The 22352-nt window shown below is 36.5% G+C and overlaps 1 protein-coding gene and 1 long non-coding RNA gene across 4 annotated transcripts; both read left to right on the top strand.

Annotated features, from left to right (window-relative positions):
- Positions 1 to 2525: 2525 nt before the first annotated feature.
- LOC130740955 (transcription factor bHLH18-like) lies at positions 2526 to 9739 on the top strand. 3 transcript variants are annotated; one of them, XM_057593689.1, is made up of 5 exons: positions 2526 to 2563; positions 2662 to 2738; positions 2850 to 3362; positions 3457 to 3828; positions 4253 to 4447. In XM_057593689.1, exons 2-5 carry the CDS (start codon positions 2691 to 2693, stop codon positions 4328 to 4330), a joined length of 1011 nt encoding a protein of 336 aa, XP_057449672.1. In that variant the 5' UTR covers positions 2526 to 2563; positions 2662 to 2690; the 3' UTR covers positions 4331 to 4447. The 3 variants fall into 3 exon arrangements, with proteins under 3 accessions (XP_057449672.1, XP_057449671.1, XP_057449670.1); XM_057593688.1 differs by lacking the exon at positions 2526 to 2563 and adding an exon at positions 9684 to 9739 and having other exon boundaries at positions 2588 to 2738; positions 4253 to 4340; XM_057593687.1 differs by lacking the exon at positions 2526 to 2563 and having other exon boundaries at positions 2588 to 2738.
- A 4083-nt stretch (positions 9740 to 13822) lies between these two features.
- On the top strand, positions 13823 to 16861 carry LOC130740953 (uncharacterized). Its single transcript, XR_009020284.1, has 3 exons — positions 13823 to 15006; positions 15086 to 15190; positions 15403 to 16861. It is a non-coding gene; the product is annotated as an uncharacterized LOC130740953 (long non-coding RNA).
- Positions 16862 to 22352: the final 5491 nt, after the last annotated feature.

Genomic DNA, 22352 nt, shown 5'->3' with positions numbered 1-22352 from the left:
GTGTATTGGTCCCAAAAAATGTGTGGTAAACTAAAAGCCACTTAACACGAGTTTTAGAAGTGCAGGCTTAGCTAGAGGGCTTGAATCAACATTTATCTAATGAATGGCTGTCACGTAGCTTAATTAAAAGCATAAAAGACCCGAGCCGTTCGTAGCTCTTTCTCAATCCATCGATGAATCATTTAAATTTGTGATTTTTATGTATCTTATATATATATTTGATACTGGAGTACATGCGTTGTTGCATTAGAAACAAGCTTCACATGGACAAGCTGGGTTTAGTCGACAAGGCTCGTGCTCTATATATAGCCCCGAGTACTCTTGGTACTTGGAACCTTGTTAGAGATAAATAATTATTGTTCCTTAGATTGATTCTCAGTAATGGCCACTACATCGGATTTCATGGAGGAAAAATTTGTTCTAGAACTCGGTAAACCTTCACTTTATGAAACTCATCAGCCTATGTTTGTGAAGCCTTTGTGTTGTGAAATATTAGCCCCTTGTGGTGAATTTTTTTTCATACCCTATATTTTTGGAGCCTCGAGTATGCTTTAACTTTTTATTAGCAGTTTAGCACTACATTGATCATTTAGACCTGACAAGGAGCATAGTAGTCTGGACATTTGAGGAAAGATTGTTTATAAATTCAATATTTTAATTATTTGCTAAGGCAGAATGAGAGAAGAGAGAAATAAGGAAGAAAATGAAATTGTTAGACTGTAGAGAGAGAAATGATTCAACCTTGTTTAATTTGTGGGTTGTTTAAATTACCTCATGAAGTTACACTAGTGGCTTGCGAGTTGCGAGCTAGTGGAAATGAGAATATCAAATTACACTATTTGGAGATGATTTTTCATGAATTATAGAAGAGTAAAAATATATTTGTTTATGACAAAATCCTCAAACAAGGTTAGGTAGGTCGAACACAATTATACCTTTGAATTTCTCTGCAAATGACACATGATCTTATTAAGCATGAGAAAACCTCTTATACAGTCGAGTTTCTCTATGACGTAATACAGTGGATCACACTATTACACTGCTAGAGACTCCCTATAACGTACCACACTCGATGATATTGCATTGGTGTGCTGACAAATAAGTATGAATGTCTTCTATGCGGGCGGCTAACTCATACTTGCAGGGTAGTGTTTAGTCATCTTACAAGGATTCCGCGTGCAGTGATATGGAGTTTGCTAGCCAAATATCCTAACGGTCCAATATTTATCAATGTTCATCCTCTTTCTAGTTTTCACGCCTATAGAGTGGAGAAAAACCTAAAGTGGAATCTTTCTGTATGGCTTTCTATCCCCTCCATTTTCAGGTCTCTCCCAAACACGTTGAAAGCTCATTTTCTAGTCATTTCCATATATATTTGCAACTTCCCTCCTCTCAAAATCCCCTCAAACAAATTAACACGGTGTATAGTGTTAATAAGAGGACATCCTTAAGAATAGTACTCCCAAGACGATTTTCAAAAAAAAAAAAACTATATGAACACAGATAACTTGGGTCACAGACTTACGGGTAAATTAATATATGTACGTGGCCTATTACCCTCGTTTTAAATCATTTTTTTTCTGAATAAAAAATTTCCTGCAAAGGTTCCTGAAGATTCGAGCCTGGTAATATTTTTTGGTTGCAGCGCTGTTGATGATCTCTTCTAATGTTTTTTAACAAGTAGTTAAATTTTCTTAATGCCACGAGCTATGAATCAAGTATCCCAATGATATCAAATTTGATGATCTCATCTTAGACTCTGTACCAAATCTTGGCCTATTTTTTTGGATCTGATCTTGGCCTTTGACTGTTTTGCGATAAAATCAAATAAAAAAATAAGAGAAGTTGTATAAAGAAAATAAAAAACCGATAAATATATAATTATTTTTAATTCAGTTGCAGAGATCAAATAAAAATCATATAGTGCTTCAGTGCAGAAAAGGTTTTTTTTTCTTCTGTTTTTCATAGAAATAATAAGAAAAAGATAAATAATTGGTTTTTTTTTTTGGAAACGTGATAAATAATTGATTTATTTTTTCTAAAGCTAGTGTATTTAGAAAAGAGCATAACTCTTAGAATTTGTCAATTTAGGAGACTTTCAAAAAGTGCATTTTCTTTTTGAAAAGTGATCAATAACTTCTGTTTGTTTTCTAATTAAAAGGCAATCAAGAAGTATGGTGTGAGTAAAATGATTGAGCTCAAAAAGTTATGGTAAATTATTCAAACATTTTTGGTTAATTTAGAATTGACAGCCTAAACATTTTTGGTTAATTTAGAATTGACAGCCTAATCTGTCCACAATGCAACCGAGGTATCCAGTAGCTAGTGTTAATTTGTCGTAGAAAACAAGTACAAACAAACAAATTAGTCAATTAAGGACACTGCTAATTACAGTTTAGTACTCAGCTAGCTAAGATTAAGAATATAATACAGATATACTGTAACCACGTGCTGTTTACTAATAATCTGCACGTACCTAACCTACCACTTTCTAAAAAGGATATTTATATTTATATGGGGGGCCACTTAGACTATTCAGCAATCCCACTGTCGCTGTAAGAAGGTATTGTTTTCATTTCCAGTTTGGACTTTGGAGTATGCATGTGTTGCATTTGTGAAAATGTCTAAACCAAATGCCACAACTTTTTTCTTTTGTTTCAGGTTCATTGGTCCCTATTGCAGCTAGCAGAATGATGTCACCAGAGGAAGAATCATGGACTAGTTGGTTGTGTGACTTGGTAAGTTCAACATGATTCATTTTTATTTTCAACTGCATGCATTTTTTTGTGACCAAAACAAAACTAACTCAAGTAACTACTAACTAAGTACCCTTTTCCCTGTTTTCCCAGGAACTAGAGGATTGCGACTTCCTCAATGAACCTGACACAAACTGGTTAGATGAGAGTTTCCTGTCTGAAGACTCTGCTCCACAAGAGCTGAACTTGCAAACATCTTTCTCTAACGATAGCAACCACTCTTGCTCCACCATGAGCAACTCCTCCTCAGGGGATGATGATGATAACAGCTCTGAGAGGCCTTCCAAGACACTCAAGAATGATGCTTCTCCCTGCTACATTTTTTCATTTACCAATGAGAATCCAGCGCCAATATTAAACTTTGAATCAACTTTGAAGCCAAAAGACAATGCTGTGAATGTTAATCATCATGAGAACAGGTCTAATTTGCCCTCAAAGAGGTCCTTGGAAAGTCAAAAGAAGGAACCAAAACGCAAAGTACAGGAGAGGGAGAGGGTCAGATCTCCTCACCAAGCTCACGATCACATTCTTGCTGAGAGAAAGAGGAGAGAAAATATTAGCCAGCAGTTTATAGCTCTTGCAGCTCTTATTCCAGGCCTCAAAAAGGTTCAAAATCTAAATTTCTTTCTCTTCTGAATGCTCATTACTTGAGTGGATGCATTTTCTCTATGTACTGATTATTGAAGGGTGTGTAATGCAGATTGATAAGGCCTCTGTGCTGGGGGACGCTATACAGCATGTGAAACAGCTCCAAGAGCAGGTGAAGCTACAGGAAGAGCAAACCAACAGGAAAAGCACAGAGTCAGTGGTGTATTTTGAGAAATCTAAGTCCTCTGTGGACGAAGATGTCTCAGACACATCCTCAAATTCAGGCAGAGAAAATAATGGTTCACTGCCTGAAATTGAGGCAAGGATGTCAGAGAACAAAGTGTTGATCCGAATCCACTGTGAGAAACAGGAGGGGGTGCTGATGAACATACTCAAAGAGATAGACAACCTTCATCTATCAGTGATCAATAGCAGTACCTTGCTTTTCGGGACCTCCAAATTGTACATAACCATCATAGCAGAGGTATACACTATTACTACTTTTGCTCAGAAGTACCACATTAATTTGAGATATGACCAAATAAGTTTTTGTATAGGGTAATGCAATCCACACTCCTCAGCTATAGCTTTTTAATTAGACTAGAGTAATGTATCCAGATTTCTTCTTCCATCATTTTCCTCCCAAAACAAACTGAGTGTTAGTCCCACATTGTTAATGGAGTTTTACATTAATTAAAAGTGAACTTGTTGAGAACAATATGTAAAATGAGACCTATGTAACTAGATTTACAGAGGATCGAGATGTGTTGTCAACTTGTCATGTTCTCTTGATGTCTTATTTTACTAGCCTATTGTCACTTGGTCTTGTCTCCCTAAATTATAGTAAGGGTGGATGTGATTTGGAACTACATACAGATATAATTTTGTTAAAGCTGTTGCAAATGCAGATGGATGATGAGTTGAGGCTGAGCGTGAAGGAACTGGCAATAAAGCTTCGAGTGGGGCTCTTGCAATTCATGCAGTAGCATTCATTCAGTTAATCGTCTTGTCATTAGCCATCCCTCACTTTAAAGTTTAATGTATTATGGATTCAATAAATGTCCACTTTCTTAGTATCAATAATAATAATTAGGTTCTCATTATCTTAATTATTCAGATTTTGTAAATCTGTTGTTGACCCATTCTTTAGTCAAAAGTCTATTGACTTATTCTTAGGCAAAAGATAAGCGCATGATTAGAGGAGAATCAATAGGAATTTGATAGCTTGATTCACTCCCAATCTTGTCTGCTATCTTGTATATTTAAACTGACAGCAACAAATAACAATGATCAAGTTTTCCAATTACAGTTTATTTCTCTATATGGTATCAGTCAGAAACGATCCAGCCCCTTCTCTCTAATTCAGAACGCTGCTCCTCACCCTTGCCTCCAATGGCCAGTGACAGCACCTCCTTCATCTCCAACCCCTATGAGCCATCCAAACCCTTTGCTTGTATCACTCTTATCAGTGTCACCAAGCTTCTTCCCACCAATTATATTAATTGGAAACTCCAAGTTGAAGCTCTCCTTGATGGCTATGATCTTCTCCAATATCCAGATGGATCCTTCTCCGCGCCGCCGGCATCGATCTCCACCACTGGAACACCTCCAGTGACAACCCCAAATCCTGCTTACCAGACATGGCGTCGACAGGACCGCCTCATCTATGGCGCTCTCCTCACCACTCTCTCCAACGAAGTGGCCTCTCTGGTGTCTCAGACAAAGACCTCTCATGATCTTTGGACCCTCCTCAAGAACACATATGCCAAAGCATCCCGCAACCATCTCAAGCAACTAAAAGAGCGTCTCCGTATGGCTTCCAAAGGTACCCAATCCATCACAACCTATATGCATTCTCTGAAGCAAACGGCAGATCTTCTTGCATCACTTGGATCTCCTGTCTCTGTTGAAGACATGATTGATCATGTCTTGCGCGGCCTCGACGACGGCTACAGAGCAGTCATTGATGGCGTGAATGCAAGGGATACCCCAATTACCTTTGATGACCTCCTCGAGAAGCTGCTCATCCAGGAACTCTCCATTGTTGCTGCTCAGAGACAAACTCCTGCTCCCCTTACTGCCTTGAATGCTCAGGCTCGACCCAACTCCAACAACCAGTATCGATTTGGTCAATCCTCTGCCCAGTCCAATCAACGCACCAGCAACCGCAAACCGTTTTTAGGCCGCTGTCAATGGTGCAATGTCAAAGGCCATGTTCTGTCTCAGTGCCACATCTTCAAACAGCAACATCCCGGTGTCCCGCCGCCCCCTCGGAACTCTCCGACGTACCCTGGACAGGCTCAGGTCAATGTTGCAGCTGCTGGCCCACCTCAGACTGATTTTTTGGTTGACAGTGGAGCAACGCATCACGTAACCAATGACCTTGAAAATCTGGCACTCCATCATCCATACACCGGTCCTGACTCGCTGTTTATGGGTAACGGTTCAGGTTTAAACATCTCTCATTCTGGAACACTTTTACTTAATGATTTATCCCTGTCTAATGTTTTGTGTGTTCCTTCCATGAAACAAAAAATCATCTCTATCTCTAAACTTACCAAACAAACTAACTCTGCTGTTGTTTTCCTTCCAAACTCTTTTCATGTGACGAATCTGCAGACGGGCCACACAACCCATAAAGGATCATGTGTCGATGGACTTTATCTCTGGCCCTCCGCCTCACCATCCGTCCACACCGTCCGCACGGAATCCTCTGCGTCATGGCACCATAAGCTTGGCCACCCTTCATCTTCCATTTTCAAATTTCTTCAACAACATTTTTCTTTGGGTTCAAATAAATTCCAGTAATCAAATTGCAACTCCTGCCAGATTAGCAAAAGTCACAAGCTTCCTTTTCATGAGTCCACTCTTACATCTTCTTATCCATTGGAAATAATTTTTTCAGATGTATGGACTTCTCCTATTTTATCAATTGATGGTCTTCGTTACTATTGCATGTTTGTTGATCATTTTACTCGCTATATCTGGCTTTATCCAATAAAACGCAAATCTGATGTGCAAACTATATTTCCTAAATTTAAATCGCTCATTGAAAACTTTTACCACCACAAAATAAAAATCTTATACACAGATAATGGTGGCGAATATATTGGCCTTCGTCCTTTTTTAACCACTCATGGTATAAGTCATCACACCACCCCACCTCATACACCTGAACACAATGGAATCTCAGAACGCCAGAATCGCCACATAGCTGAAACCGGTCTCTCTCTTCTCCACCACTCGGGCTTGCCCCTAACCTATTGGCCTCACGCCATGACCACTGCAGCCTACCTCATAAATCGTCTCCCAACTCCTATTCTTGAGTACAAATCACCTTATTCCAAGTTGCTCAACATTAGCCCGGATTATCATAAGTTAAAATGTTTTGGATGTTTATGTTTTCCCTGGATTAAACCATATACTAACCATAAACTTGCGCCAAAGTCTGCTATGTGTGTTTTTGTAGGTTACTCGGCTGATCAACATGCGTATTTGTGTCTTGATCCCACAACAGGAAAGATTTACACCTCTCGCCATGTGAAGTTCGTCGAATCTGAATTTCCATTCAGCTCCCTAGTTGCTAAATCATGTCCGGGTGCAGAGCAACAAACAGGCCCACTCCAACTCTCCATTTTACAGCCTATAACCCAACCCACTGTGAGTACCACTCTAAACCCACTGGAAGATTTCTCCGCTGCCTCTTCCTCTCCATCTACCAACACCACTCAATCTCCCCCTCCAACCTCACAACCGTCACCACAACTTCCTGCCCCACCATCACCACCCGCTATCAACCCCAACGGCGGTGGGATCATCACCCGGTCTAAAAACAACATCGTCAAACCCCTCAAAAAGCTCAACCTTCATGTCCAATCCTCCTCTCCCATCGAACCCAGCACCATCACCCAGGCTCTTCGTGACCCTGATTGGCGCTCCGCCATGCAAGCCGAATTTGATGCCTTAGACCGCAACAACACTTGGGATCTTGTTAGTCGGACCTCTACTCAAAATTTGGTTGGCTGTAAATGGGTTTTCCGAATCAAACGGAATCCGGATGGATCGATTGATCGTTACAAGGCTCGGTTAGTCGCCAAAGGTTTTCACCAGCGCCCTGGTTGGGACTATACGGAAACATTCAGCCCAGTTGTTAAACCGGTGACCATTCGTATTGTACTAACACTTGCAGTACGCCAAGGATGGTCCATACGTCAGCTTGATGTCAACAATGCGTTCCTTCAAGGGACACTCAAGGAAGAAGTCTTCATGCTACAGCCACCTGGTTTTGTCAACAAAACCTTTCCTGATCATGTCTGTCGCCTCACAAAGGCACTCTATGGACTAAAACAGGCACCTCGTGCTTGGTATACGGAGCTTCGAGTATTCTTGCTCTCCCTTGGCTTTGTCAATTCCACTGCAGATTCATCTCTATTCATATACCAAAAACCGGGCGTTACACTGTACTTATTAGTATATGTTGATGATATAATTGTCACTGGGAGTTCCTCTGCAGAGTTGTCCAAAATCATTGCCACACTTGCTGCTCGTTTTTCATTGAAAGACCTTGGATGTCTCAGCTATTTCTTAGGTGTCGAAGTCATTCCTTCCGCTACAGGTATGTTTCTTTCACAAAGGAAATATATCACTGATCTGCTCCATAAATCAGGCATGGCAGATACGAAACCAGCATCCACTCCCTTGTCTGCGAGTGTTCCATTACTCAAGGATTCAGGTGATCTCCTGCCTTCCCCAACTGAGTACCGAGCACTGGTTGGAAGTCTTCAATACTTGAGCCTTACACGCCCAGACATCGCCTTCAGCACCAACAAACTTGCACAATTCATGCAGAACCCAAGAACGGCGCATTGGTCTGCCCTCAAAAGAGTGCTCAGATATTTGGCGGGCTCTTGTGACAAAGGAGTCTTCATCTCAGCGACTGCCCCGCTGACCTTTCATGCCTACTCGGATGCGGATTGGGCGGGTGACAAGGATGATTATGTTTCAACCACTGGTTACTTGTTGTACCTCGGCAGCACTCCCATCTCTTGGAGCTCTCGAAAGCAACGTTCAGTTGCTCGATCATCAACAGAGGCAGGATATAAAGCCTTGGCTGACACCGCTAGTGAGCTCCTATGGGTCCTTTCCTTGGTCACACACCAACCGCCAATCCGGTGATATATTGTGACAATCTCGGTGCCACAAATCTAAGTGCTAATCCTGTCTTCCATTCTCGGATGAAACATATAGCCTTAGCATATCACTTTGTCCGAGAAAATGTTCAACATGGCAAGTTTCGAGTGTCCTTTGTGTCTACTGATGATCAGCTTGCTGATGTTCTAACCAAGCCTCTACTTCGCCCTCGGTTCGAGTCCTTACTGTCCAAGTTGCATCTCTCTTCCAGATTATACAACTTGCGGGAGGATATCAATAATAATAATTAGGTTCTCATTATCTTAATTATTCAGATTTTGTAAATCTGTTGTTGACCCATTCTTTAGTCAAAAGTCTATTGACTTATTCTTAGGCAAAAGATAAGCGCATGATTAGAGGAGAATCAATAGGAATTTGATAGCTTGATTCACTCCCAATCTTGTCTGCTATCTTGTATATTTAAACTGACAGCAACAAATAACAATGATCAAGTTTTCCAATTACAGTTTATTTCTCTATACTTAGCAGTTGCCACGTGAGTAATAAAAGTTAGGCAAACTTAAAAATGCTGTTTGTGTTTTAAACATCAGCCATGCCCCCCACTTATAGACCAATAGCAAGATGCCTAGTGTAATAAATTGCCATGTCATCCGTTTGACCAGTAAGTTTTATTTTCTAAATTTGGGTCCCTAATATTTTTAAGTTTTGCATTATATCCCCCAACTAATTACACTTTTTAATTATTTTTGAAATTAAAAATAGAATTCATTAACCTAAAACCTTTCTTGCCCCTGCTACATCGTGTTGCTCTCTTCAGCCACAGCCTCCTCGACGGTGGTGGTTTCAGCCGCAGCGGTTCACCTCCTCGTCACACGGGTGGTGGCTTCACCACCGTGTTCCAGCTTCTGGGTCTCAACCGAAGTATTCCTCTGCCTGCAAGTCCTCCTCCCCCTAAGCGAATCATCTGCTGCAAGGCACCCTTCGTAGCCGCCGCAAGCCCTGTTTATTCCGACCAGAAGCACCTTCGCCGCAAGCTACTTTTCATCCATCGCAAGCACGCCTCAGGCACAAACTGGCGAGCCTATGGACGCTCCTATCACATAGGATTGATACTTGATAGATATTTGTACTACGTAATCAATACTTAAACTTGCTCCAGTACTTGATATTTGCGTCCATTTCATGTAGGAGGGACCTTGCTTACAGAAAATCCGATCAAAGAGATTGAGGAGTTTGTGCTTCGGACAGGAAGTCTACACCCACTGAGGTTCATCTGATCCGGACAATTATTTTGCTTATGTGTGTATTCTGAGTACATATCAATTGTCTGTTTTTTTTTTATCTCAAACGAAAAGATTTTTGAACTTTTAATTAAATTATCTGGGTTAAGTTGCTTCCGAGGCTCTGCTTGATATATTCATTCATGTAGGTTCTTGTAATTTAATGGAATTTACATAGTATTGTAACAATTTAAATTCAATTAGTTTTTTAAATTTTTCTTCTATGTTTCAGATGTGCAAATTATGGGAGGTTTAGCATGGAATCTGGTTCATCCAATTTGACAGAACACAATTTCAAAGTGATAAAGCTAAAGCAGTGCATATGCAATTTCAAAGTTCTAGGAAGTCCCAAGTTGACGGACTTGAAGTACTGCAGGGGCAGCAAAGAATGGTTAAAGTGGAACAAGACAAACTTGCCGTACCAACCTTCTTTTGAAGTGTTTTATTGATCATTGGAAGTCAGAGCTGTTTAATCTCCTGCATTTTGCTTCTGAAACAGTGGAAAATTCAGAAAAACTTGTAGAATACAGAATGCTTTGAAGAGTGGTAGAAGATATTGCTCCCCTTCTTTATGGACTTGTTGATATAGCATGACTGCAAAGCAATTGCATGCCATTTTCCATACAAAATTGTAAATTGATCTCATTAACTGTCATATTGTATGTTTCAACCAATACAATTATGTCATGTTAACTAAAAATGCATGGATATGACATTTTTATAACCTTACATGGTGGTTTTTAATTGCCATGAGACAATTTCATTGGTGAAAGAGGATATGAGATATCATTTAGGGATTGAAGATTTTTCCCCTTATGAACTTAGAATACTTTGGTAATTATAATCCTACAAATACATAAACAAGCTCCTCGCCTCCTCTCAGCGACTCTCTTTCCTAGCAGTGGAAAACAAACTTTGGCGGTTGAAAACCGCCACAAAAATATTGTCTTGCTAATTAGTAAGCTGGTTGCAAAGACCGAATAAGCCAAATGTTCAAACAGATTAGTCAAACTCCTTTTATGCATACATGTCCAACTGTTACAATAAGGTTACCTTTATATAACATGAGGCTTCAAAATAGCATGACAGCAAAATATGCATCTCCAACTGTAACTTTGTTAAGGAACCATCAACTTAGGTCATACTTGTTCTTGACTTGTAACTTGTAAGACCTTAAATTTAGTTTAACATTGTTATTACATTAACTAAAGAAGGTAAAGAGAAGTAGTTCTTCATAAAGATAAAAAGAATTTAAGTAAAGAACATATTTTAACTCAGTCTTCACAGAGAAAGAGCTAACACCGTCGCAATTCTATCTTGTATAAAATCATATTTGAAATCTGTTACATAGAATATATGTACAATCAAGGAAATGCTACAAGGGAAAACATAAAAGTGAGCCTCAAATCTGAAACTATTAATCATGATATGAATTCTTTAGACTCTCCATTCCTTCCAAGTCTTTTCTTAGCTTCTTGAATGCAATTGAGAGCTTAAGCTGTCCAGTATCATTCATTCTCTTGGAGTAGGGATTTCATTCAACTTTAGAGCTATTGGTTTTGCTTCAAAAGGAAATACAAATTTCAGTAAGATGCCTCTAAAGTTCAGCTCATAACTTCTCATCATTTGTTTAGTGTGAAACAACCTTGTCACTTGAATACGTGCGACGATCTCTTTGGTCAACCTCACCAAATTGCTTTCTTCTGCTCCTCTATCAAGTGCCTATAAAATCCAAAGGAAGAAATCACTAGCATTTTTAGAACTTAATAATAAGAAGAGAAAAAAATGCAATTCACAAGACTATCAATCCAAAGTAGATGTCCAAAGATAGCACTAGAAGACAAGTGAATGAGCATGACCAATAGACAACAAGTAGTTAATCAAATGTAAATGTAAGAAGTAAGAACTACAATGCAGTGATCATTGCTAATCAAAACTAACACAAGACAATGGTCTAATTTAATTTTACCAAGAAAAAGTAAATTGGAAATTGGAAATCCAGCAAAAGTAACTCACAAACAATAACAAAATGAAGGCATCATCATATGATGACTCAAACTAATCAATCAAATTGAATAGACTCAGTAAAAGTTCAACAACCCCATCAACGTGCATAGATTGAAGCAAAGTGCACTACAGCATTTTTGGCCTTCCGCCGCGGACGGAAAACCGTGGGCACATGTTAAAAAACCGTGGTTGAAAGCTTACCCCGCAGTTTTGCCACGGTTTCCATGTCGCAGTGTATGTGGCCGTGGCCAAGTGCTACGGTTTTGTGATTTTAAAGCCACGGTTCGCTCATGAACTTAATGCCACGGTTTATATAATACCGCACTTGGTAAACCGTGGCTCTATAAATTTCAACCACGTATTATTGAGACGTTTATGCCACGGTTTATTTGTGCCTTTGATGCCACGGTTTATATATGCCTATTATGCCACAGTTTTTTAACCGTTGTCATCATAATGGTGTTTTGGAAAGCTAAACCAGTTATTTTTTTAGAACCTTTTAAGCTACTTTTTTTTAACTGAGCTTGCAATTCACTCAAATTTTAAGCTAAATGCAATGATAGATAGGTATGCTAATATGATAAGAAATCTCTATCAATTGACTTAACTGCATATTACCTACCATCTAGATCGAATCATCCTCTAAAAGTATTATTGGCGACCCAAAACATTGAATGAAAACAAAACGGAAACAAAGGTATCAAACAACAATCAAAAGAATCCCATAAACTCAAATAAAGGACATTCTGAAGAACTTAAAATATTCAGGAAGAAGGCCTAATAATTATTTGGCCTACTTAAATCACATCTCATCCTATAACAAGCCATATCAGCAAGTATTTGGGGTTGCTCTATAAAATAACATAGGAAAGTGAGTAAAATTCTGAACAGGGGTTAAAATTGCAAAAACAAATGGATAAGTATGTGCCCTTTTTTATATCCAAATCCTAAGCCAAGAAAAGTGGATATGCAGAGGCTTCAAAATCTTGAGACAATATAAAATATTTGGAGCTCTTCCAGCTTCAATTGCAACAAACCAGTATAGTCTGCCATGTGAAAAATGGACAGAAAAAAAGTTCAACATTGACAAACATTTAGCATTTAATAGTTCAATATGACACAAAAGTATTAGAACAGCCCAAAAACTTAAGAAAAGCAAGAATTTAGTTTAAAACTATATACTTGATAAATCTTATGTAGGCATGGCAAGCTACAAAGAAGCTCCCCACACTTAAGTTGGTCCAAACATATTAAAGATTAGCTCTCCAGTATCTGCAAAAGATTATGTGTCATCATAGAGCTAAATTATATTCAAAACCTATTTATTTATAACTATTTCTAACAGAATGAAGTTGCAATAGCCTCTTGGAGAGAACACACCCGTCACTAATGGACACTTAATTAAGAAATGGACGTGAAGTGTTCATCATAAAAGAGGATGCCCAGTTTGACTTTGTTCAGATTGGTTTCTTGGCAAAATGAAATAAAAACAGATAATAACAACTCCCCCGTGGGCTTTTGAGATCTCCAATGGAGAAAACCAAAAGGATTTTTATTCAAACTATACCACTGATACTTAAAGCTTCTTAAAGTGGGGAAACATTAAAACCAAGGTGTTTAAATTAAAAAGGAAGACTAGAGCACAATTGAATGTTTCAGCTACTTAAACAAAAAGTTTCTACTAGATAATTAGATATCATATCACCAAATGCTCTGTACCAAAAAAGAAAAGAAAAAACTTACTAGATGCTTATACCATGACATTCCAAAGAGGTCAGTTCTGTCAGTGACTGCATACTTAGCCAGTAAAAACCACCCAAACAGGGCCTAAATTATCAATAGCAAACAAGAATGCCTAAACAATAGTTACAAGCAAGTTTAAGTAGACTTACCCCTCCAAACTGTTATTGAGCAAAATATTCTGATTTTTAGACATTGAAAAACAAATTGTTTGAGTCCAAGATCATAGTCATTAAACAGAAGTTGGGGTACCACTGTTGCACTTGTCACTACGATTTCAAAACGGTCACCAGAGTTCAAAATCAGTAGGCCTTAACCAACTTCAGTAATGTAAATTTAGTGTTATAACAATGAACCCCAAAAAAGACATTAAAATGATGAAATAAAATGGAAGAAAATGTTACCCACAGTTTTAGGGCCAAAGAGTGGACGTCACCCCCAACAACTGCTACCCCATCCCCTTCTTTCCTGTGCGTTGTCAACATTTCCCTCTTCCCGCTAGCAAACAGTCCCATGGCCTTCAAAGACGGTCCCCTCGTCCACAGTCCACGCCTTTTCTCTACCTCAAGGACTCCCTCACCTTCAAATTCTCCTATTGGAATCAGATTGGGGCAGGAGGATAGTAGCAATTTGGATTTAAAATTGTGAATGAAAACGTCATTGATCTAAGGAATACAAGAATTGATACATCAAATTAGGGTTGAATTAGGGGAAAAGTGAGATATGGTAACACGCGGGGTCCAATTTTCATGGTTTGCTCCAAATTAGTTGCTTTTGAGTTTTGAATCATTTCAAATTCAAATTGAAATTATTGACATGAAAGTAGCCTAAAATTCGCAGACCTTTCTCTCTCTTGGTTCTCTACACAGGTTTCTTTCTCTCTATTTGTTGGTATTTCTTTCTTCCCAAACTCTCCTTTCTCTTTTCCAGTCCCTTTCTGTTCCTCTCTAAGCATCCGATACTTGACCTAAACTTCCTCCAAGGTTTGATTTTTATTTTGTATGTAGTCTACATAATTTTTCTTCTCTGTTTTTTTTTTCTTTCTGTTCCACCGCTTCTTTTTCTATTTCCCTTTCTCTTTGCTACGATCTGGCTCACACTCTCCTCCCTCTTCCACCTCATTTACCTCTTTCCTTCTGTTTTACACCCATGGGTTCGAGTGCGTCATTTCTTTTTCAAAGTAAATGTTTTCTTTCATAAATTTCTTTGTTTTTAATTTTAATTTTGCTGGAGGATTTTCGTTCAGATTTTATTTTGGTTTTGGGTCTTCCTTTGTTTTTTATGTTCATTTTCATTACTATGTTTGAGCTTGATTTTGTTTAAAGGGTTTCTACTTTTGGATTCTGCTATGGCCATGTGTTATTTTCTACATCAAATTGTTTACCTTGTGCTCAAACTGGATCTTTTATTTGTTTGTTATATGATCTTATGTTCCTAATTTATATCATTTTACACTTAAATTGCAGGGTTTGTTGCAACAACAGGTAAGAACAATTTGTGAGTTTAGTGACTTAATTTGATGGTTTCCTTTGTGTAAAACACTCATTTTTATATGGGTTTCAGGATAATGACGAAGATGCACATCTTCTTAGTCCTAAAGCTTTGTTCCCCCTATCTCCATCTGGTACTGGACAGACAGATTTGCATGAGGTAGCCAGATCATGTAAGGTACACTTCATGTCTTTGTAACCTTGATGGATATTGCTTTGAAGTGTCTACTCATTACTCAATCTCATTAGAAATTCTGTTGTTTTCAAAGCTTTTGGTTGCTAAATCGCTTTGTATTTCTCTGATGTTGTCTTTGTTCATATAAATTTGTCTGACCTTCTTTTCATTATTTTAGTGAATACAATCTTAATATGTGTTGTTGTTTGTTTCAGGAAGAGCTGTATGTTCTTCTGAAATCATACTTTCTATTCAATATGAGAAAAATTGAGTTTTTTAAGATGATTAGCATGGTCTTGGTGAGTGCATGAAGGAGGAAGCAAGTTAAGTTAGAAAGTAGAATCTAATTGTGGTGAGTACTCCTAATGACCACAAGCTATTTGAGTAGGTGTGTAAGTTTCTTATGAAAGTTCTGTTATAGTTGCATTTTTGCCTATTTGTATCAAGGTTGCTTCCTTAAGTTGAGGTGTTATTATCTTTTTTGTTGCTTAATTATGGTGAAGTGTTTTTCCTGTTACCATTTTTCTTTAAATTTCTTCCAGTTCATGATTATTTGTTCTTAAACTAGATGAAGAAACACAAGCTGTTACAAGAGCTTTAGTTTGTAAGTAAGCTCCTTGGTTTTCTTTGATATCTTTTTTCTATTATTGTTTTCTCAATTCTTTTTATCAACCAAATAGTTATATTTTGTAAGCCCCCTAATGATATAAACACCAGCTCAGGAACATTTTATACTTAATGCCTCTTTAAGTTATAACTTGCTATTGTCAGCTCTTTTTCAAGCTTCAGTTTGTATTCTGAATTCTGAAAATTGATATGCTTGCCCCTATCACACCTAGAAAAGTCACTGATTTTAATCCCTTGATTATAGAAAGGTCCGGTGAAACTCCTTGCTGTGCTTTGATTATGCATACTACACATTGTAATTCTATTTATTGGACTTGATTCCCCTTTATTGTATGACCTGTTAAGTTCAAGAGAAACCCAAAGAAAGTGTAGGTGTTGGTGAAAAATTAGAGCCTTTGCAATTTATATTACCCATGAATTGAAATTCTTAAGGACTTGATTCACATGCTTTGCAAAATCATGAACAATGGATTTTTTTCTTATTATTTTTCTGAACATCCAAACAAAAGAATTTCTTACACCTTTAGATTTACTTGAGTTGAGCTTTAAGACTATAACACTTTCAACTTACATTACATTACAATGATAGTAAAGCAAACTAGCAGCTTGTGCTCTGTATACAAAGTGAGTACATTTTTCGCTCATTATTAACCAATTTTTTTGGACTTGAAGCAGAACTTGCAATACATCACTTGCTTTGTTTCCTCCATATTTACTTGCAGGCAAAATGGTTTAACCACCATATACCTAAACCTTTAGCAATGATACAAGGAATGTTGAAGATAATGAAATTTCTAATATTTATGTAAGATAACACAACAAGAACTGCTTGCTGCAGAGATAGAGATGGGCAGTAAGTCAAGACGAGAGGCGATAACTAAGAAAATGCTTATCCTCTAATTGCAGTCTTTTGTACATGGGGTGCCTGATATATAATTTAGAATGAGATTTTCAGTGTATTGTTTTTGCTGTAATGGAATGTGTTTTTTGGAATTGTAAAATGTTGTACTACAGATCTAAATTGAAATGAATTGGGATTTACTTGAATGTTTGTCTCCTAAAAGAATTGCACTTTGATTTGTTGTTAGTCAATTTTTTTTTTCTGTAAAGATTGTTTGATGGTCTGTTTAGCACATAAATCAAAGCCTGAGCTACATATTTTGTGGGTTGATTTGTCATTGAATGTTGTGGGGGGTCCTTGCTGATGGTCGGTGCAAGGGGAATCAGTGAATCACTATAAATAAATTAATAAATTAATTCAATTCTTAATGAAAAAGAGTCTATTATTTTCCTTTTAATATGAATGTGTTTTTTTTTCCATCATATAATAGTGCTTTAAATTTGATTTTACTTGTAGTACTACACATGGATTCAAATTTTATACGACTAAATTTATATGAAACTTTATTAATGTATAAAGCACAGGGAAAATTATTTTTTATATTGTTTAGAAATGAGAATTTTACTTAAATTATATTTATATATATATATGTGAGCATATTGATACATTATTCAGCCGGAAAAATATCTATGTTATCTAAATAGTAAATTTTGAGTCCCTTTGATAGTTTAAGTGGTAAGAGGTGGGTGACATATGGAATGGGGATGGGAAGGTCCATGGATCAATCATTGACGGGTGCAATATAACTTTCCGATGTATAAAAAAATAGTAAATTTTGAATGAAATTCAAATAAACTTCTTAGCAAATGAAATTTGATAGTTGAAAATTTATATTTTCATCTACATGACTGTAAAAATTAAGAAAATATTCCAATGAGATTTTTTTTTTTGAAAACTGAATAACATATTATTAAAAAGCCTCCAAAAATAGGCAAGCATCAAGGTACATGTTCAAGACACCTGCAAAAAAAAAACCCACACAATGACCACATGGGGACTTTGAGAGAGGGCCTCATTAAAACCTTACTAGGCGAGGTCCAAGGATCGATTCCTGGCGGGTGAAATTTATCTTTTCGATGTATCAAAAAAAATTTACATTAACTGAAGTATAAAATTATTTTTCATTGTTTAAATAAATAATTTCATTAGTCACCGGGAAAAATTTCTATGCCCACAAAAATATAGATTTTAAATTTTTACATAAAAAATTAAATATTAATTATTTTTTCAATGTTTAAATAAATCATTACATTAATCGACGGGGAAAATGTCTTTGCAATCTATATTTATAATTTTTATAGAGATTAGTGATATATCTTTATTTATACATAATTAATTTACATTAACTTGAAGAATATACTTAATGTTCAATGTTTACATTAATAATCTCATTATAATTTATTTTAACTAATAAATTACTTTTCAATATTTAAAAAATAATTTCATTAATCAACGGGGAAAAATTTATGCTAACTAAAATAACAACTTATTTAAATTCTTACACAATAAATTTTTACATAGATATTAGTTATATCTTCATTTATACATAATTAATTTACATTAAGTTTAAAAATAAATTTATTTTTCAATGTTTAAATAAATAATTTCAATCATCAACGGGGCAAACTTTTATACTAACAACAATAATAATTTTTTTTTGAAATTCTTCCGTAAAAAATTCTGATATTATATTGAGATTAATAATGAAAAGAAACTCGAAAAAATGTTGGCACGTCATAAATTTCTCATAAACTTTTTTTTTGAACTTAATCCAACTTTTACAAGAACTTATATTAGAAATAAACTTAAATATCAATGTATTTTTTAAGACACATGTTTATATATATACACATGTTTTAAATTGATTTATCTCTAATTTAATTTATGTTTAATTATAAATAATTAAAAAATATTGTTAAGTAAAATCGATCGCGGTCGACCGACCGCGACCCGTGCAACTGCACGGGTAACTTACTAGTTTTTTAACAAAAAGAAGAATTTTACCGCTAACAAATTTAGAAATTTAATTAAATTTTCAAATAAAATGTATTTAAGTTATTCATTTTCTCATATAAAAACTTCAATTCATGTGCCTTTTTTTGGTCCTAATTCATGTGCCTTTTGAAAAATCAAATAAATTTTTCAAAGGCAATAATAAAATATCTAATTTTTTATGAATTATATGAGTAACTATAAATACATGTTTTTTTAAATGAATATATAAATACATGTTAGATATAAATAAAACATCATTGAAAATATATCTAAAAATATTTATTTTCTAAATTATTATTTATTTGATAATTTAATATCAGAATAATTTCAAATTTTAATTTTACAATAAATTTCAATAGAACCCTAACACTGAAGGCCTCATGTCGACAATTGGGCCAGAAAGTTCCATAGAAACGATTAAATCATACTTTGAACCCTAACACTGAAGGCCTCATGTCGACAATCTAAAGGTTCTTCCTTTATGTATGCACTTCAATTGAACCCTAACTCTAGGTAAAGAAATTCCAAGAAAACAATGGTCCTCGTGTGACAACCTGAAGGATTGTTCCCTTACGTGTTCACTTCAACTAAACACTAACTCTAGTTGTCACCCTTGGGCCAAGAAGTTCCACATACAACTAAACCATACTTTGAGCCCTAACACTACGGGTCCTCGTGTCGACGACCTATAAGTTGCTCCTTTTTGTGTGTACTTTAACTAAACACTTACCCTAACCCTAACCCTTGGGTTAAGAAGTTTCGCGGAAATGACTAAACCTGCTCTTCATGGATTTTGGATTGTTTCTCTTGTTGTGCTCTGTGGCTGAGCTTTGTCGCGGCTCCTAAGAGAGTGGTGGTACTAGCCATAGGGAGAGTACCAGTAGTAGAAAATCTGACTCTCAAGTCAGTGAGTATGCAAAGAGAGAATCCACGAGTCTTATAAGAACTCAGGAAATGCTAATTAATAATGAATAGCATGCTACTTAAATGAATGAAGGAACTTGTATTTATAGACTCGGTGTCTGTGTTTCGAGTCTCTCCAAGTGTGAGTGAATTCCTTTAAGTGGAACTTCCGAGCGCATGGTTTGCTTGGTGTCGTCATGCTTATGTAGTATATCTTGGTCCTTAGTAAAGCTGCTCGGACACTTTATCAGTTGAGTCGGGGTAGTTTATTCCCGAACAAGATCACGTTGGCCTCTCGTATGGTATATGCTTAAGAGCAGACCCTTGTGAGTTAGCTACAACATCGTCGAGTCGTAGGGCTTAAGAGCCAACCGGAACAAAACCATACTTTGAACCCTAACACTAAGGGTCATCATGTGAATGACATAAGTGTCTTTCCTTTACGAGTGCACTTCAACCAAACACTAACTCTAACCTTAACCCTTTAACAACATGAAGCCTTATTGGCTCATATCAGGCCTTTGAGGTCAAGATGAAGCTTTATTGTGTTTGGTGGACATAGAAGATTAACATGACGCCCAATAAGGATTGATGAAACTTGGTCTATGGCTAATTCAATTTTTAAATTTAATTTAATTGAATTTTAAGATTTATCTTTATTTAATTATTTTCCATAATATAATTAATATCAACATTATTAATTTTTTCTACATTGGAAAACTATATCAATATTATTATTTAAATTAAATAATCACATTAAATTATTTAAAAAGAGGACAAATTTTATTTTAACATTATAAATCATGGGTCAAAATAAAAGAAAATCTTTTAAACGATACAAAATATTATTAAACAAATTTCACACTTTTATGCTCTCCTTAGTGGCGCTAAACACACTTTTCATGTTTAGAAAGTGAGGGAAAAGACCTCATCCAAGTCATGTTCCACCATTTTGGATTTTTGGCTTTTAAATTGCTAAGCTCCTTCACCAATTTTTTATCTTTTTGCACCCTGGGGATCCTTTCAATTTTGTTTTCTCTCAATTTTCTGCAGTGGACATTTGTGGCGGCTTTAGACCGCCACAAATGTTACTGCAAAATATTGGCAACATTTGTGGCGGCTTAAAACCGCCACAAATGTCCTCTGTAGAAAATTGAGAAAAATTAAAATTGAGATGATCTGTTTCGTTCCAATCACCCCATTCACTTTTATTTGATCCTTGTGTCATATTTCCTTCTCACAGTGAGCCTCCATCCAACTTTATGCACTAAAACGTATGCATTCATACATATTAATTCAAAGCACCAAGCTGTGTAGGTATGCTTCCAGTCAGTTGAATACAACAAAGCTGCAAAACTGCAAATAAAGTGATATCAACAAAATAAGCATAGTGCTGAGTTTGAAAACCCAATAAAGCTACATAACCAAACAAACACCAAGGTTGTTGTTCTTTGCTTCTTGCCAAGGCTAGAATCTAAGCTATGTAGTAAATTAACATACATTTGTAGAACTAGTCAAGGCCAGAATCTAAGCTGTGTAGTGATTGACTTGCATTCACCAAACACATTATCAGTTTCCTCATAGGCCTATAATGACCACTTGCATTTTAAGAGCTTAATAATAAGAAGAGAAAAAAAGCAGTTCACAAGACCAAAGTAGAGTCCAAAGATAGCACCAGAAGACAAGTGAATAAGCATGACCAACAGACAATGAGTAGTTAATCAAATGTAAATGTAAGAATTACAATGAACTAAATATAAGAATGCTTTCAAAACTAAATGTAAGAACTAGAATGCAGGAAAATAGCAGCAGGAATGTTGCAATAGTTAAATAACTAACATACCAACTTACCAAGAGCCTAGTAGCCTACAATAGATTAAACACATTTGGGAATCATCATCCATTGGGGTACAACAACCAACTATGCCTAGAGAGTTGAATCCTGCATCTAAACTTTCTACCAAGAAATGAGACAAGTTTGAAGGGAGATTTGTTGTCTTCATTTTTCTTCTTGTAAATCTGAATGTAAATATGCCTTGACTAGTACCGTTAAGATTGAATCAATGGACTATTCTATTATTCATCATATAATCAATGTGTTTTTCGATCTCTAATATTGTTAACAGAATCTATATCAAAATGAAGGCATCAAAGCATGATGACTCACACTAATCAACCAAATTGAATAGACTCGGTAAAAGTTCAACAACCCCATCAACGTGCATAGATTGAAGCAAAGTGATTGTTTCATTTAGAAAAAAAGAATCCTCAAACTAATCAGCCAAACCATCACCAAACAAACATACAAATTGAAAGAAACAAAGGTCATTACCCAGTTCATTCCTATCATCCAAATTAAATAAAAATTATAAATTTCTGTGGAATAAAAGGAGAAAAACAATAAGAGAATACCTGAGTCAGTGGTGGAGCAAGCTTGTGGCGGTGGTTGAGGTGAACGGATGAACCGATGAAATTAACACCCTCTTTGCGGTAAATGAACAGACGAACCAGTGGTGGAGGTCTCGCTTCAGCATTGAGCACCGGAGGAGAACTCAAACACCCAAGAGAGGGTGATGGGGTCTCGCTTTAGGGAACTCAAGCACAAAACAGAGGTTTGAATGCAGGCCTTGCTCCAGGGTTCAATGCCACCTCGCACAGACATGAGGCCGAGAGATAGATTAGCAACAGGGCACAGATGAACAAACCACGGCAGCGACACAAGAAGAAGATGAAGAGCAC

The sequence above is a fragment of the Lotus japonicus genome, chromosome 2, assembly GCF_012489685.1.
Source record: "Lotus japonicus ecotype B-129 chromosome 2, LjGifu_v1.2".
Classification (NCBI taxonomy): Eukaryota; Viridiplantae; Streptophyta; class Magnoliopsida; order Fabales; family Fabaceae; genus Lotus; species Lotus japonicus.
This window is presented reverse-complemented; position numbering and strand designations above follow the sequence as displayed.